Source organism: Oncorhynchus mykiss, chromosome 22 (genome assembly GCF_013265735.2).
Source record: "Oncorhynchus mykiss isolate Arlee chromosome 22, USDA_OmykA_1.1, whole genome shotgun sequence".
Taxonomy (NCBI): Eukaryota; Metazoa; Chordata; class Actinopteri; order Salmoniformes; family Salmonidae; genus Oncorhynchus; species Oncorhynchus mykiss.
Window position 1 is genome coordinate 3,393,816 of NC_048586.1, and position 15,184 is coordinate 3,408,999.

Genomic DNA, 15,184 nt, shown 5'->3' on the forward strand with positions numbered 1-15,184 from the left:
CTTCCACGCTCCTTCCACCTACCCAAGGACATACAAAAACCGGTTAATCACCTAACTGAGGATCTCAATGTTACCTTGCGTAATACTCAGTATATACGCAGTCGCACCCCTAAAACAAAACAAAACAAAAAAAAGACAGTCTGTCACTCACCTGGCCCTTCCAAGCCTAGCATGGACAGAGAGGTAGGAGCCAGTGTGTGTGTGTGCGTGTGTGTGTGTGTGTGTGTGCAAACATGTATGCCTATATGTATGTGTATGGAGTTTATGTGTTTCATTGGCAAATTGGGTAAAGCATTAGAAGTTGCATGTGTGTGTGTGTGTGTCTTGAATGGCTGAGTGATTAACCAATAATTTCTCTCTCTCTCTCTCTCTCTCTCTCTCTCTCTCTCTCTCTCCTCACTGACCTTTTCCCTCCTCTGTGTTGATTGAAGGGTTGTGAGTGCTAGGCGTGGAAATGCCAGGTGAGAGACAGACCGTCTGTGTGTTTACCTCCACCAGCTTCCTACTAGGGAAGAGCGGAGGGGGGGCACTGATTGTGTGAATTTAAAGTTGAGGAGAAGAGGATGCCATGTAAAAGTGTCAGGATTGGGGTAAATGTATAGTGAACAAAAATACAAACGCAACATGCAACAGTTTCAACAATTCATATCAGGAAATTAGTCCAGTTAAATAAATAAATTAGGCCCTAATCCATGGATTTCACATGACTGGGCAGTGGTGCAGCCATGGGTGGGCGTAGGAGTGCATAGGCCCACCCACTGGGGAGCCAAGCCCAGCCAATCAGAATGAGTTTTTGACCTCCTGAAAGGCCATTAAAGGGTATGTGGCTGAAAATCAAGTTAAGGGCGAACTACAGTATGTTATCATGTACTTATACAGAAAATAGAGCAGGTTCTGTATGACTTTTAGCAGTGCAGAAATACAATAGCAGGTCCTTACATCATAGGTCTACGGATTTGGCGTCTGGCAAATGGCAGATGGGCTGGACATTTTTTGTTGGGTGAGCTGGTCAAAATTAACGCACACATCAAAATACAGACACGCAAACTCACATTCAAAGTCAAACATCGGTAAAGATACCTGCTCCGACTCTCAGTTAGACAGCCAAGATCATGGATGGTAAAAAATAAAAAGGGTGCTTATAAACTTAGAAAGATCCCCATAAGACATTAGCTTGGCTTTTATAATGGCTTAACACTAGAACCGCCTGGTCTTTCAGCATGTAAGAACCCGCTAAAGAACGTGGCCGGGCGTCTCCTTTAGCATCTGCATCAGATGCATGTCAACCTGCAAGGTGCGCAAACACGCTTGATAAATAAAAGGCTTGATAGTGCATGAACTATTATTGTAAAGGATTAATCGCATGAAGAAATATTCATGGAAATATATCAATTTAAAGAAATAACAACAATAGTTATTTGTTTAGATAGAGTCAAGGATATGTTTTGAATAATATATTTTTGTTGCCTTTACAATAAAAACATTACAGTGTAATTCATTTGATCAACTTTTATTTCTAGATTTGATTAGTAATAGAGTTATAGTCATTTATTTTGACAAAGCAGACAAAAAAGATGAGAATAATAATAATAATAATAATATAACCAGCCAGGTGCGTAGTTTAAATTATTTGATGTATTCCTAAACAAACACAACAGTGCTTGAACAATTGTAAAGTAATAATTGCATAAAGAAATATTTATGGAAATATTTTCAAGATATAAAAACAGTCATTTGTTGATTGAATCGCACACTGTATTATACCCATGCCTTTACTCATGAGTCAATTGTGTCTTCTCTTTATGCTTAGGGTCCACAATCAGCAGATAGCTTCTGGGCTTTGCGTGAGCATCCCCACAAACAAATCGGTTGCAATGCACTTAGTTGTCATGGGTCTTGTTTCGTGTGCACCTGCCAAATTGACATTGTGTCTTATTTTTCCCGAGTGGAAGCTGTGGTGCTTGGGGAAGACGGAGAGCAGGACCTGTCGCCTTGGCAGCCTGCTTGGCGGCTGTAGCTTCTTTCTTGGCGTTCATGTGGTTCTCACGAAACTCAGATCCAGTGGGATGCATGGTGCTGAGGATGCAAACACTCTTATTTAGAATTTCTCCGCTGGTACAGTATGTTGTTTAGCGCAGAGGGCAGCAGTAGTTTGTTCACTGTTCCGAGCAGGCATGTCATCTTCGCAATCAACTTGTCTGGCAGGGAAATTGATGTGAAAAAGTTGTCCATGGTCACATTTCTGCATTTGCATTTCCCATGTAAGGCTCCACAAGTCTCAAAACCACAGCCTCAGAAAGTCGCTCACCTGCTGGCCTGGTTTCGTCTTTCCCCGGATGCGGAAAGCCACTGAGCAAGTACTTGGTTTTGACATAGGTGGCTAACCAAAACTTAACTGAAGTCACATGCACTATTATCAGTTTCTATCTATTGCCCATTTATCCTTTGAATGACAGAATAGCATATTTTCATTTTAAGTTTATTATGTTACTAGTTTTTGCTAATTCGCCAGAGGAATGCTGCAGCGTGAGTGGTCATGTGCTGAATGCATGGACAGCACAGATATTTTGGAGAGAAAAAATGAAATTTGGAAAAAGAGCTACACTTCTTGAATTTTAAGCTTTATTTGACAAAGTTAAGTGTCATCGAAACTGCAGAATTAGCTCTTTCAGATACTATATAGAAATCACAGAGCCTCCCGAGTGGTACAGTGGTCTAAGGCACTCCATCGCGGTGCTAGCTGTGCCACTAGAGATCCTGGTTCGAGTCCATGCTCTTGTCACAGCTGTCAGAGACCGGGAGACCCACGGGGCAGTGCACCATTGGCCCAGCGTCATCTGGGTTAGGGGAGGGTTTGGCTGGCAGGAATGTCCTTGTCCCATTGTGCTCTAGCGACTCCTGTGGCGGGCCAGGCACCTACACGGTCGCCAGTGTTTTTTCTGACACAAAGGTATGGCTGGCTTCTGGGTTAAGCAGGCAGTGTGGCTGTGGCTGTGGCTGTGTTTTGGCGGACCTTCGCCTCTCCCGAGTCCATACAGGTGTTGCAGCGATGACACAAGATTGTAACTACCAATTGGATACCACGAAATTGGCTCTGAATGAGGATGCGCCCATCTCTTCATGTACAATTTGAGAACTGATAGGCCTAATATTTCATTATTGTCAATTTAATCTTGTTTATATTATGTGTGGAATTCGTTTTGTTATTGCATAGGTGTGTTTTGATGGGCTGGCTGTGCAGGCTGACTGGCATCGTTTGTTCAGTATTATTCCAAAGACACAATGCAACACATAGCATGTTTGTAATGGAGTTACAGTAAATAAAACAGTCCCGTAACAGCTTCTTTTTACAAAGTAACACAAACTCATCATTACACTATTGTTGTTCTAAATTAAATCAACCTCTTCATCATTTCAGTTCATTTAAATACTATTTTGAAGTAATTTGCACAATTATTGCCCATCCATTTGTCATTCATTCAGTGGGCTGGTATCGTTTGCTACACTGGATAGAATCAAGGATATTGTCCTGACGTGACTTGCATTAATGTGATGACTGTTATTTATCTTATCAACTAACTATGTTTAATTGTTACTCCATTAAATTAGTCATGTAACAGTTAACTAATTAGGAATTTGGGGCACCACGGGAAAAGTTGTTTAACAAATTACTATCTCCTGAATTAAACTCTAAAGATATATAGATATTTCTTATTTCAATAACAGTCACTTATTAATTATTACCTCATATCAGTCTCATTCTGAACTTCGTAGAACTCTTGAATCCTAAACAACCCAAGCTTTTCTGATTATTTGGTTATACACAAATTGATTTAATTATTTATTTACTAACTAACTAAATAATAACACAGAATACACATACACACTTACATGAGATAAAAGTCCCTAGTGGACTGACAAGATATGACAGCTTGTTACACACATGGAGAATGAGGGGTAGGTAAAGAGAGGGAGAGACAAAGAGAGACAACACTTGGATACATTTAGAAGGTACCTTCAAAATAATAATAATACTTTGCTCACAAACCACCGCGCATTTTGGTAATAAATGCAATGTATTTACGTGTAGATGTCTTTGTCCGTCGTCCCTCTGAAACCAATCGATCCTGCTATGAGGAAGGAGCTGGATGGGTGTAAGGCTCTGGTTGTCCACCAGAGGGCACAATGTTCTTCTTCTTTGTAGAGCTTCTCTGGTAGTGAAGTGTTGGTCAGAACAGATACTTCAGATGCACCAACAGTTGTCTGAGATGGGATTCTCCTTTCCATCTAATGTCTTTAGTCAAAGTTCAAGACTACTTTACATGCCAGCTGCAGACTGGTAATGCTAAGGTCTAGTGAGTTTATCTTCTCGTGTAGAGATTGAGAGTTTCAGAGTAACAACCATTTGTAATGTTTAGCTCGCACTTCACGTCAGCTGGTTTGGTAGTTTCAACCATTTCAACGCGTGAACCACGGTCTCACGTCTTTTGGTCTCAACGGTTGATTATTCAGGGTTCAGCTCCCGAGCACTTTACACGCCAGTAGTAACCCGGCAATGTACTGTTCTCACCATTTTCAGCCGTGTAGCCACCACTCCAAGCTATTTGCTGCTGATAAGTAGGCATAACATAAACTTATCACTACGCTATTGTCGTTCTATATTAAATCAACATCTCCACCATCCTTATAATTCAGTTAGGCCTAACAAGAAGAAGCACAGAGTGACATGGGAGAATATGCTGAGACAGGTAGACAGCACAACTGGGAGGCACACAAAAAGGTGAGTTGGCTATGCGTGCAGTGATATGGTTTGGTGTGGATAAAATGCCAAGACCTAACTCTTGTCCCAGTCAGCCCTTGCTTTTGTACCATCAATGCTTCCATACCTTGAAAGGACACAGTGCTCACAGATGGTGCTGAAACACATGGTCAATCACAGTCAGGAACATTTGTGAACTAGTCTAAGACACAGTTGCAGGGTCAACACCTCTTACTCAACTCTAAGTCTCTCTTTCAATCTCTCTCTTATATTCTTATTTCTCTCAGTTCAACACACACTGCAGTATTTATTCTGTTTTTGACATTACTCAGATCTTGACAAACAAGGAGTTTCTCTTCAGGGTCCCTGGGATCCCATTGTTAACATCTGGACTCATTCTCTATTTTTTTCTGTATTTTTTATTGTTGTGTTTTTCATAGTGGCTTTATGTTTCACCACACACACCAGGGGTAAAAAAAATGATCCGGCTCACACAAACACACACAGCGAGAGAGTGGGCCTCTGTTTCTGCTTGGCGAGCAGAGAGAGCGAGAGATACCCCCCACCCCTCCTCCCGCCAAGTAGGCCTATTTACAAGTCAGATTTCCCTAGCATTGCAAAGTTTGGGAAGACGGGAGAGTGAGAAAAGTTTTCAAGCTGTCTGAAGAAAGCTTGACGTTTGAGGCTTGATGTGAGGAAGGTCCTACGTGGCAGATAGGAGGTGGGGGCGTTAATGGAATACTTTAGTCCGACTTGTTTCCCATTCGCACCACAGGACCACTGTGATGTGGCACCGAGGACGATTTCACAGGATTTGTCATGTTTTGTGTGAAGTCGGCTATAGGCCTGTCACAATACGGCATGAAAGAAAGATTTAAGAGAATTTTTAATCGTTGGAGATTTGGAGGCAGCTAACCTGGTTTTAACCTATTTCAGCTCTGAAGTCGGAAGATAGTTGATGCTGTGACTGTGACAAGATAATGAGCCTCTCAGTAGGTGAAACTGGCTGCTGTCATTACGACATCATCATAACATCATTAGAATGTCATTGAAACCAGAAATGGGTTGATATGACGTTATTACAACTGGTTTTGTCAGCTGGGTATTTCTATTGTTGTTGTTTGTAATTTGTGGTTATTTTGAATAGTTTTCTGTGTTTAAGTCCACTGACAAACCATGGAGCTGGTTTGCACTTGGGTCCACTCTGGCTCCTTAGTGTCACAGTTGATATCTGTGTTGTGTGATGTAGAGTGCCTGTGGGCGATTGACTATGTTTAGGCTTCACTGGTCTGTCCACTGCATCGTCAAACAGGGGCAAACTGAGTTCGACTGCCCCCCATTCACTTGTTGCTGTAGTGAAGGTGTTATGTACACACACACATAAACACACACAAACACACACTCAGGAAGACAACAAATCCTTGAAAAGTTGGTTAGTGTAGAGGGTAAACAATTGACACACACAAATCAGACACACCCCTCCCAGGCGCAGGTAACCATGATGACCACAGACATAATTGATAAGACAGGGGTGTATGAGGCCAGTGAGGATGACTGGAGAGGTTGTCAGACAGGCCACTGCCTCCAGGTTACTCTGTCTAATTACAGAGTGGTGTGTGTGTGTGTGTGTGTGTGTGTGTGTGTGTGTGTGTGTGTGTGTGTGTGTGTGTGTGTGTGTGTGTGTGTGTGTGTGTGTGTGTGTGTGTGTGTGTGTGTGTGTGTGTGTGTGTGTGTGCGCGTGCGTGCGTCAGATGACACCTGTTGGTCATTTCAAGACAGGACTGATTCTATGTCAAATAATACAGTACATATTAAACTGCCAATTCAAAGCAAGTTCATTGACTATTTTCACACCTATTCACACTTCACTGACCTACCAACTTCTAACGGTATTTGTTAAGATAGTTGCTTTAAAGGAGAAACATGTAGCATTTCATCCATACATGTGATTTCTTCATGTTTTTTTGAAGGACACTGCTTAGAATTGGCTAAAATGGCTTTTTCCTGCTTCTTAGAATCCAAAAAACATCAGTTGCAACGACGTGAAGAAGTTTTCTATTGCTGATATGTTTGTTATTGTTGTCAACTTTGCAAACGAGAACCAATCATAATTCAGGAAGTTGTCCACACAACAACAGCCGGTTAGGCTGGTAAAAACGCTAATTGGCAGTGAAAATATGTCACGCTTTGTTCATAAATGTCATTTTTACTCTCGTGGATTTAATTTTTTTTTTGCTACAGATCTTCATTTAATCACCGTGACGCAGAAAAACTTTCATGCAAAGCAGAAAACGACAAACTTAAGTGTATTTAAGGTTTAAAAAGGCTTGTAAAAGTTTGTGATTTCCACTTTGAAAATGTAGACTTGATTTTCGTAAAACCCCTATAATCCACATTTCCTGTTGCTGATTGTGTCCCACTTGTTGTTGATTCTTCACAAAAAAATACAGTTTTATATCTTTATGTTTGAAGCCTGAAATGTGGCAAAAGGTCGCAAAGTTCAAGGGGGCCGAATACTTTCGCAAGGCACTGTAAGATTCTACAGTACTACTGGTATGTAATTGACATTTGGCACTAGCTGGAAGTGGAATTGTCACTTCTAGCTTCTCTTTACCTGCAAGTAAGCCTTGCCCATGCACCTAACAACATGTCTATTTTGAAGAATGGAACTTGGATGCATACACATGCCTCTCCTGCATACACTATTCATTTTATTGGTAACAGAGAGATGGACACATCCCAAACTCTAGTGGAACACATTTTGGTAATTTAGCAGATGCTTTTATACAGGTTAAGTGCCTTGCACAATGGCACATCAACATATTTTTCACCTATTCAGCTTTGGGATTAAGACCTACAACCTTTCTGCTTCTGGTCCAATGCTCTTAACCTTTCTGATCTCCCCATCCCGGATCCGGGATCGTGAATACAGACTCAAGCTCATTACCATAACGCAACGTTAACTATTCATGAAAATCGCAAATGAAATGAAATAAATATGCCATCTCTCAAGCTTAGCCTTTTGTAAACAACACTGTCATCTCAGATTTTCAAAATATGCTTCTCAACCATAGGAAAACAATCATTTGTGTAAAAGTAGCTAGCTAGCGTAGCATTTAGCGTTAGCATTAGCGTTAGCATCCAGCACGCAACATTTCAACAAAAACATAAAAGCCTTCAAATAAAATAATTTACCTTTGAAGAACTTCAGATGTTTTCAATGAGGAGACTCTCAGTTAGATAGCAGATGCTCAGTTTTTCCAAAAATATTCTTTGTGTATTAGAAATAGCTCCGTTTTGTACATCACATTTGGCTACCAAAAAACCCTGAAAATTCAGTCCTCAAAACGCGAACTTTTTTCCAAATTAACTCCATAATATCGACTGAAAACATGGCAAACGTTGTTTAGAATCAATCCTCAAGGTGTTTTTCACATATCTCTTCGATGATATATCGTTCGTGGAAGCATGGTTTCCCCTCTCAAACAAATGGAAAAATACTTGCACATGGCTTTGCGCACCAGTTTCGACGCAGGACACCAGGCGGACACTTGGAAAATGTAGTCTCTTATGGTCAATATTCCAATGATATGCCTACAAATACGTCACAATGCTGCCGACATCTTGGGGAAACGGCAGAAGGTCTAAGCTTATTCCTGTCGCATTCACAGCCATATAAGGAGACATTAGAAAACAGAGCTTCAGAAATTCTGCTCATTTCCTGTTTGACGTATTTGACGTATCATCTTGGTTTCGCCTGTAGAATGAGTTCTGGGGCACTTACAGACAAAATCTTTGCAGATTCTGAAACTTCAGAGTGTTTTCTTTCCAAAACTGTCAAGAATATGCATAGTCGAGCATCTTTTCATGACAAAATATCGCGCTTAACACGGGAACGTTTTTTATCCAAAAATGAAATAGCGCCCCTAGAGATGCATTAACAGCTAGGCTACCTGCCACCCTTAACCACTAGGCTAACTGAACACACACAGTCATTAGCAGAAAATCTTATCCAGAGCAATTTTCAGGAGCAATTAGGATTAAGTGCCTTGTTTTATATACACTTTATTAGTTTATTAGGTCCGCCATTCTAGGAGCAGGTCGGAGCCACCTTTACCTCTAGAACAGCCTGAATTCTTCAGGCCTGGTTACAAGGTGTCAGAAACGTTCCACAGGGATGTTGGTCCATGCTGATGCAATGGCATCAAGCAGTTGCTGCAGATTGGACTGCGGCACATTAATGCTAAAAACAGCCGGTTCCATCTCATCCAAAAGATGCTCTATTGGGTTGAGGTCTGGGGACTGCACATTCCACTCAAATATACTGAACTCGCTGTCATGTTCCAGGCAATGTTTTTCCACTTCACAATTGTCCAGTGCTGGTGATCGGGTGCCCACTGGAGCCGATTCTTCGTCTTTTTAGCTAATAGGAGTGGAACCCGGTGTGGTCGTCTGCTGCAATAGCCCATCCGTGACAAAGATTAACGAGTTGTGAGTTCCGAGATGCCCGTTACTTGTCTGTTTGCCTTCCGCCTGTTAGCTTGCACAATTCTTGCCATTCTCCCTCAACCTTTCCCATCAACGAGCTGTTTTGGCCCACAAGACAGCCACTGGATCCAACGCGCCTGGCACCGACGATCATACCAAGCTCTAAGTCGCTTGTATGGCCCATTCTAATTTTAATAGCCATAGAAAACCAGTGCAAAACTGCTGTCAACTCTATATTAATAGACCAATTAGAAAGAGATTTTTCAACTCTGCCAATAACAGCGAGTTTTTAGTTACCCCCTCCCCACTCAGACCAGCAAAACAATCACAGTAAGGTACTCCGTTGTTACTCAGATATTATTTGATATCGAGATAGAAACGGCTGCATTGGACCTTCAGCCCTAATGCTTACATTTTTACCAAAACCTACGAATGAATGTCTAAATTTAACCGTTGAGGATAGTTTTGGTTTCACTTTTGCGCAGTTTGACTGACAGCTAACGGATGGCGACACAATTAAAAGGGCAATACACTCCGCAATCTCTGAAACCTGCAGTTATGACAACTCTCCGTTTGCTTTGGCAGTTGCTTTGGTTAGACAGCACTTTGTACTGGGATTGTCTCTGTTGCCGTTTTCACTCTCCTCCTTGTAAAGCCTTCTGGGTGTATTTATGAATGCACATCATAGCATACCGGAGTAAAATGTTTTGCAAAGGAAAACGTTGTGCCACGAAAATGATAGTTTTATTGTGCAAGTAGTCCCTCCCCGTTTCGTTAAGTGATAGAAACTGTAAAACAGATTATTTCTCTTTACCCTCAAAATGTTGTCATATTATGTTTCAGTGTAATGTAATTGTTGTTACATGAATGATTCAATGGTCATTAAAAAGCAATTGAAAGCAGACTAGAATTCAATCTCCTAAAACTGACCAATTTACAACCTCATTTGGAAGAATATATTTCTCCCTTAGGTACAGTATGCACATACTTAAAGAGCCAATATTAGGTGCATTTGGCTGCCGATACCTGAAGATTCCCTTACCTCAACTAGTGGTTGTTGTTATATGTTCTGTAAGAAGGACCTCACCCTTCTGTATTTGAGGATGTCACTTCACTGAATCTACCTTTAACAATACAACATGAGCGATGGCAAATAAACATTTTCTGATAATTGTTGTTGAAAAAATGTATTTTACAATTTAGTCGCCTGTCATAATGTTGTTAAATGAGAATAACACTGCCACCTTTACACCTGTATTCTTACCTGTGTGTACTACCTGTGTTCCAGGTCTGTGTCAATGTGGCCAGTGTACCTGCCATCCCCCAGGGGACACTCGTGTGCATGGGAGGAACTGTGAGTGTGATGACCGCCAGTGTGAGGACATCAGCGGGGAGATATGTGGAGGTGAGGGTACACACACACACACACACACACACACACACACACACACACACACACACACACACACAACCCTCTCAGGCGCAGGCAGCCATGACAACCACAGAGATTATCTCGATAAGGCAGGGGTGTTATACACGTATGTGTAATTGAGTATGGTCCATTGTACATAGTCGTGGAAGTTGCATGTGTGTGCCTCTTGAATAGCTGAGTGATTAGCTGATACTTCCTGATACCACATACAAACCTCTCTCTCTTTCTCTCAATGAGAAATGTCAACCGCCAATGAAAGATTAGAACAGGGCCTTTGAGCCAGTCATATCTGCTAAAGCTACCATGAGGAGTGTTTAACTAAGGTGGTCTATGCGCTCGCAGGAGGAGGGAGCGAGGGGATCGATTCAACATGGCATTAGCCTGATGTCAACAACGTTGCTAAGAGGATGCAATCATGCTGTCCTTCTTAACATTAGAAAAGCCATTCTAACAGTCAAATAAATATGTTTTATATATGTTATCGGAAAGATAACCGTTTGTTGTGTTTATGAAGGTAATATTATAATATAAACATATACAGTGGTAAGAAAAAGTATGTGAACCCTTTGGAATGACCTGAAATTTGATCTGATATTCGTCTAAGTCACAACAATAGACAAACATAGTGTGCTTAAACTAATAACACACAAATTATTGTATTTTTCTTGTCTACATTCACAGTGTAGGTTGGGAAAAAGTATGTGAACCTCTAGGCTAATGACTTCTCCAAAAGCTAATTGGAGTCAGGAGTCAACTAAGCTGGAGTCCAATCAATGAGACGAGATTGGAGATGTTGGTTAGAGCTGCCTTGCCCTATTAAAAACACAAAATCTGAGTTTGCTGTTCACAAGAATCATTGGCTAATGTGAACCATGCCTCAAACAAAAAATATCACAGAAGACCTAAGATTAAGAATTGTTTACTTCCATAAAGCTGAAAAGGGTTACAAAAGTATCTCTAAAAGCCTTGATGTTTATCAGTCCACGGTAAGAGAAATTGTCTATATATGTATAAAGTTCAGCACTGTTGCTACTCTCCCTTGGAGTAGCCTTCCTGCAAAGATGACTGCAAGAGCACAGCACAGAATGCTCAATGAGGTTGAGAAGAATCCTAGCGTCAGCGGGGAGATATGTGGAGGTGAGGGTACACACACACACACACAGAAATCTCTGGAACATGCTAACATCTCTGCTGACTAGTCTACGATACGTAAAACACTTATCAAGAACGGTGTTCATGGTAGCACACCATGGAAGAAGCCACTGCTGTACAAAAAAAACATGGCTACACGTCAGAAGTTTGCATAAGTGCACTTGGATGTTCCACAGCCTACTGGTAAAATATTCTGTGGACAGATGAAACTACAGTTCAGTTTTTTCGAAGGAACACACAACACTATGTGTGGAGAAAAAAAGGCACAGCACACCAACATCAAATCCTTATCCCAACTGTAAACTATGGTGGAGGGAGCATCATGGTTTGGGGCTGCTTTGCTGCCTCAGGGCCTGGACAGCTTGCTATCATCGACAGAAAAATGAATTCCCAAGTTCATCAAGACATTTTGCAGGAGAGTGTTAGGCTATCTGTCCGCCAATTGAAGTGTAACAGAAGTTGGGTGATGCAACAGGACAATGGCCAAAAACACAGAAGTAAATCAACAACAGAATGTCTTCAACAGAAGAAAATACGCCTTCTGGAGTGGCCCAGTCAGAGTCCTGACCTTCTGGAGTGGCCCAGTCAGAGTCCTGACCTTCTGGAGTGGCCCAGTCAGAATCCTGACCTTCTGGAGTGGCCCAGTCAGAATCCTGACCTCAACCCGATTGAGATGCTGTGTCATGACCTCAAGAGAGCAGTTGACACCAGACATCCCAAGAATATTGCTGAACGGAAACAGTTTTGCAAAGAGGAATGGTCCAGAATTCATCCTGACTGTTGTGCAGGTCTGATCTGCAACTCCAGAAAATGATTGGTTGAGGTTATTGCTGCTGAAGGAGGGTCAACTTGTTATTAAATCCAATGCTTACACTGTGTGTTCAATAACGACATGAAAACGTATAATTGTTTGTGCGTTATTAGTTTAAGCAGACTGTGTTCGTCTATTGTTGTGAGCTAGACGAAGATCAGATCAAATTTGATGTCCAATTTATGCAAAAATCCAGATATTTCCAAAGGGTTCACATACTTTTTCTTGCCATTGTATATTTTTGAAAGAACATAACATTTTCATTAGTTTATGATATGTAAAGACGAATAACCACTAAAAACCACAGAATTTGAAGTGTAAAATCTATTTCATTGGTGGAGTGCCTTTGTTACGACTATGATACAAAAAACATGTGCCTTGGAACACTGGAACACGACAAAACAAGTAAAAATACCCACCAAGAGTCATGGTCAGTAAGACGCGGTAAAATGTAGAAGATATCAGTTGCCTAAACATCAGTATTAGCACCAAGTGTACTTGTGAATAGTGAAAATCAGCACAAAAGCAATAATCGCATTATAATGAATGTATCGATATGACTGCAGTAAAAAGTAGTCCACCATTGTCAGTTATTGGACACTTTATTTGTGGCCTCGCTCTTGCTTACAGTATGGTGTGCATCTTCACGCAATGGCATCAGTTGGATCTCATTTAGCTGTTATCCCTTGTCCTAACAGTCGACAAAAAAGCTTTGTCACTTGCAATTGCTTGCAACACTTCCCACAAACAAGTCGATTGCAGCTGAAGCAGGTGTTGTAGGTTTGGTTGTGAGTTCATCTGCCCACCTGGCAGTTTCTCCTGGCTGGGAGCTGTGCGCGATTTTGCTCGAGCAATGGCTGGTGTGGAATCTTTGCTGCTGCCTTGGTCCTCATATATCTCTCAGGTAGCCCGTGTGCCAGACTCATGATGAAGTGTCTTCTGCTAATGGTGTTGTTCACGCACGGCTTGAACAACAAGTGTCCATTGATAGCAGCCAAGTCAAGCGTGTTGTAGAACACAGCGATAGGCCAGCGGCAAGTTCCTCCTTTCACAGAGTACAACCGTGCCATCTGATCCAAAAACATCCACACTGACCTATGGAATAGAAGAAAGTAGAACATGTTAGGATTCTTTTCCCATTCAGAAGAGCATAATGCATTGCATAAGTTTATCTATATATATGGCAATACATATTATGTAATGTTGACATACCTTGTTCAGTTGTAGTAAGTAATAGTCTCTGGTTTTCTCTTTGTTGTCGGATGCACGATGCACATGACGCAAACCTTTGCCTTGCATTGGTAAAGTGCAGTACTGGGGAAGCTACAGCACTCTGAACAAATAGTTTACCAAGCTACTACCAATTACTTCACAATGGAAGAAGTTAAGCTACGCTAAAGCTAACCTTCAGAAAAATACAGTTTATTAACAAAAGTTACTTTGAAAAAGTAGTTCACTACATCCAAACTACTTTGTGAAATATTGTCATCTGAAATGTCACAGACTACAAATTGAAAGAACAAATCACTTTGGGGTCATATGTTAACAGAATGAGTTATTTAGCCTATTAAACACAAAAATTATGTTTCAAGTTCAGAATTAGGCAGGTCTGATTATTGCCCATATATTATTTTATAAAAAAAAAAAAGTAGTGTGTAGTTCCAGTAGTTAACTACTGATGGCAGAAAAATAATGAACTACTGAAAACACTACATAGATCTGAATGTCGTTCAACTACCACCAAGCTAGTGCAAAATGTAGTTAAATGAATAGTTCCCAACACTGGTATCATGTGAGTGTTGTCTTGTCATTCTTCAGCACGTTATGGAGTACAGCTGCTGTGCAGTTGCCTTATTTTGCGCAGATGGAGGGAGCTCCCGTCTCGCTTTGTTCGTTGTGCCGACCAGGCTTGTTTAATATGCATCGTCTGCTTTCCCTTGGTCATCAACTCACCCATTCTCCCCCTTTTCTCCGCTACCATATTTTACTTCATTCATTTAATCTGTTGTTATATGTGTGACATTTCAGTATGGTTTTACGTTCAGTTTTGAGGTAATTATCAGGGTGATTATCAACTGGGCACAAGAAGGAGGAGCAATCGGGGAAAACCATTCAAAAAATAACATCTTTAAACGGGTTCTTTAAACGGGTTCTCCAGTTCTGTTAATGATATTAAGTGTTTTATATAGACTTATGCATGAAAAGAAAGGCGCTCGCGAACTGATTACAGACTGATTATAGCCACTCACAAACACAAACACAAACACATGCATGCACCCATAGTGCTGTGGCGGTCATGAAATGTTGTCAGCCGGTGATTGTCAAGCAAATAACTGCCAGTCTCACGGTGATTTACCGTTGATTAACATAAACACGTTTAGCATTTGCTGCAAGTGAAAAAGTTTGGTAAACCCTGCTCGAGTGCACTACAATTCCGATTATGTTTAATCCCGACACTCTGTCTAAACTGTTTTACACTGGTTTAGACACACAGCCTACAAGCAACTGATGCAGACCTTTGGAACATGTACATTTAAAACAG

At 41.1% G+C, this 15,184-nt stretch overlaps 1 protein-coding gene across 1 annotated transcript in view; it reads left to right on the top strand.

Moving 5' to 3' along the window:
* The window catches only part of itgbl1 (integrin, beta-like 1), a 115,299-nt gene that overhangs the window by 62,249 nt on the left and 37,866 nt on the right, over nt 1–15,184 (top strand). The window contains exon 8 of the mRNA XM_036958515.1: nt 10,536–10,652. Coding sequence (XP_036814410.1) covers nt 10,536–10,652 — 117 coding nt within the window. The remainder of the gene's footprint in view (nt 1–10,535; nt 10,653–15,184) is intronic.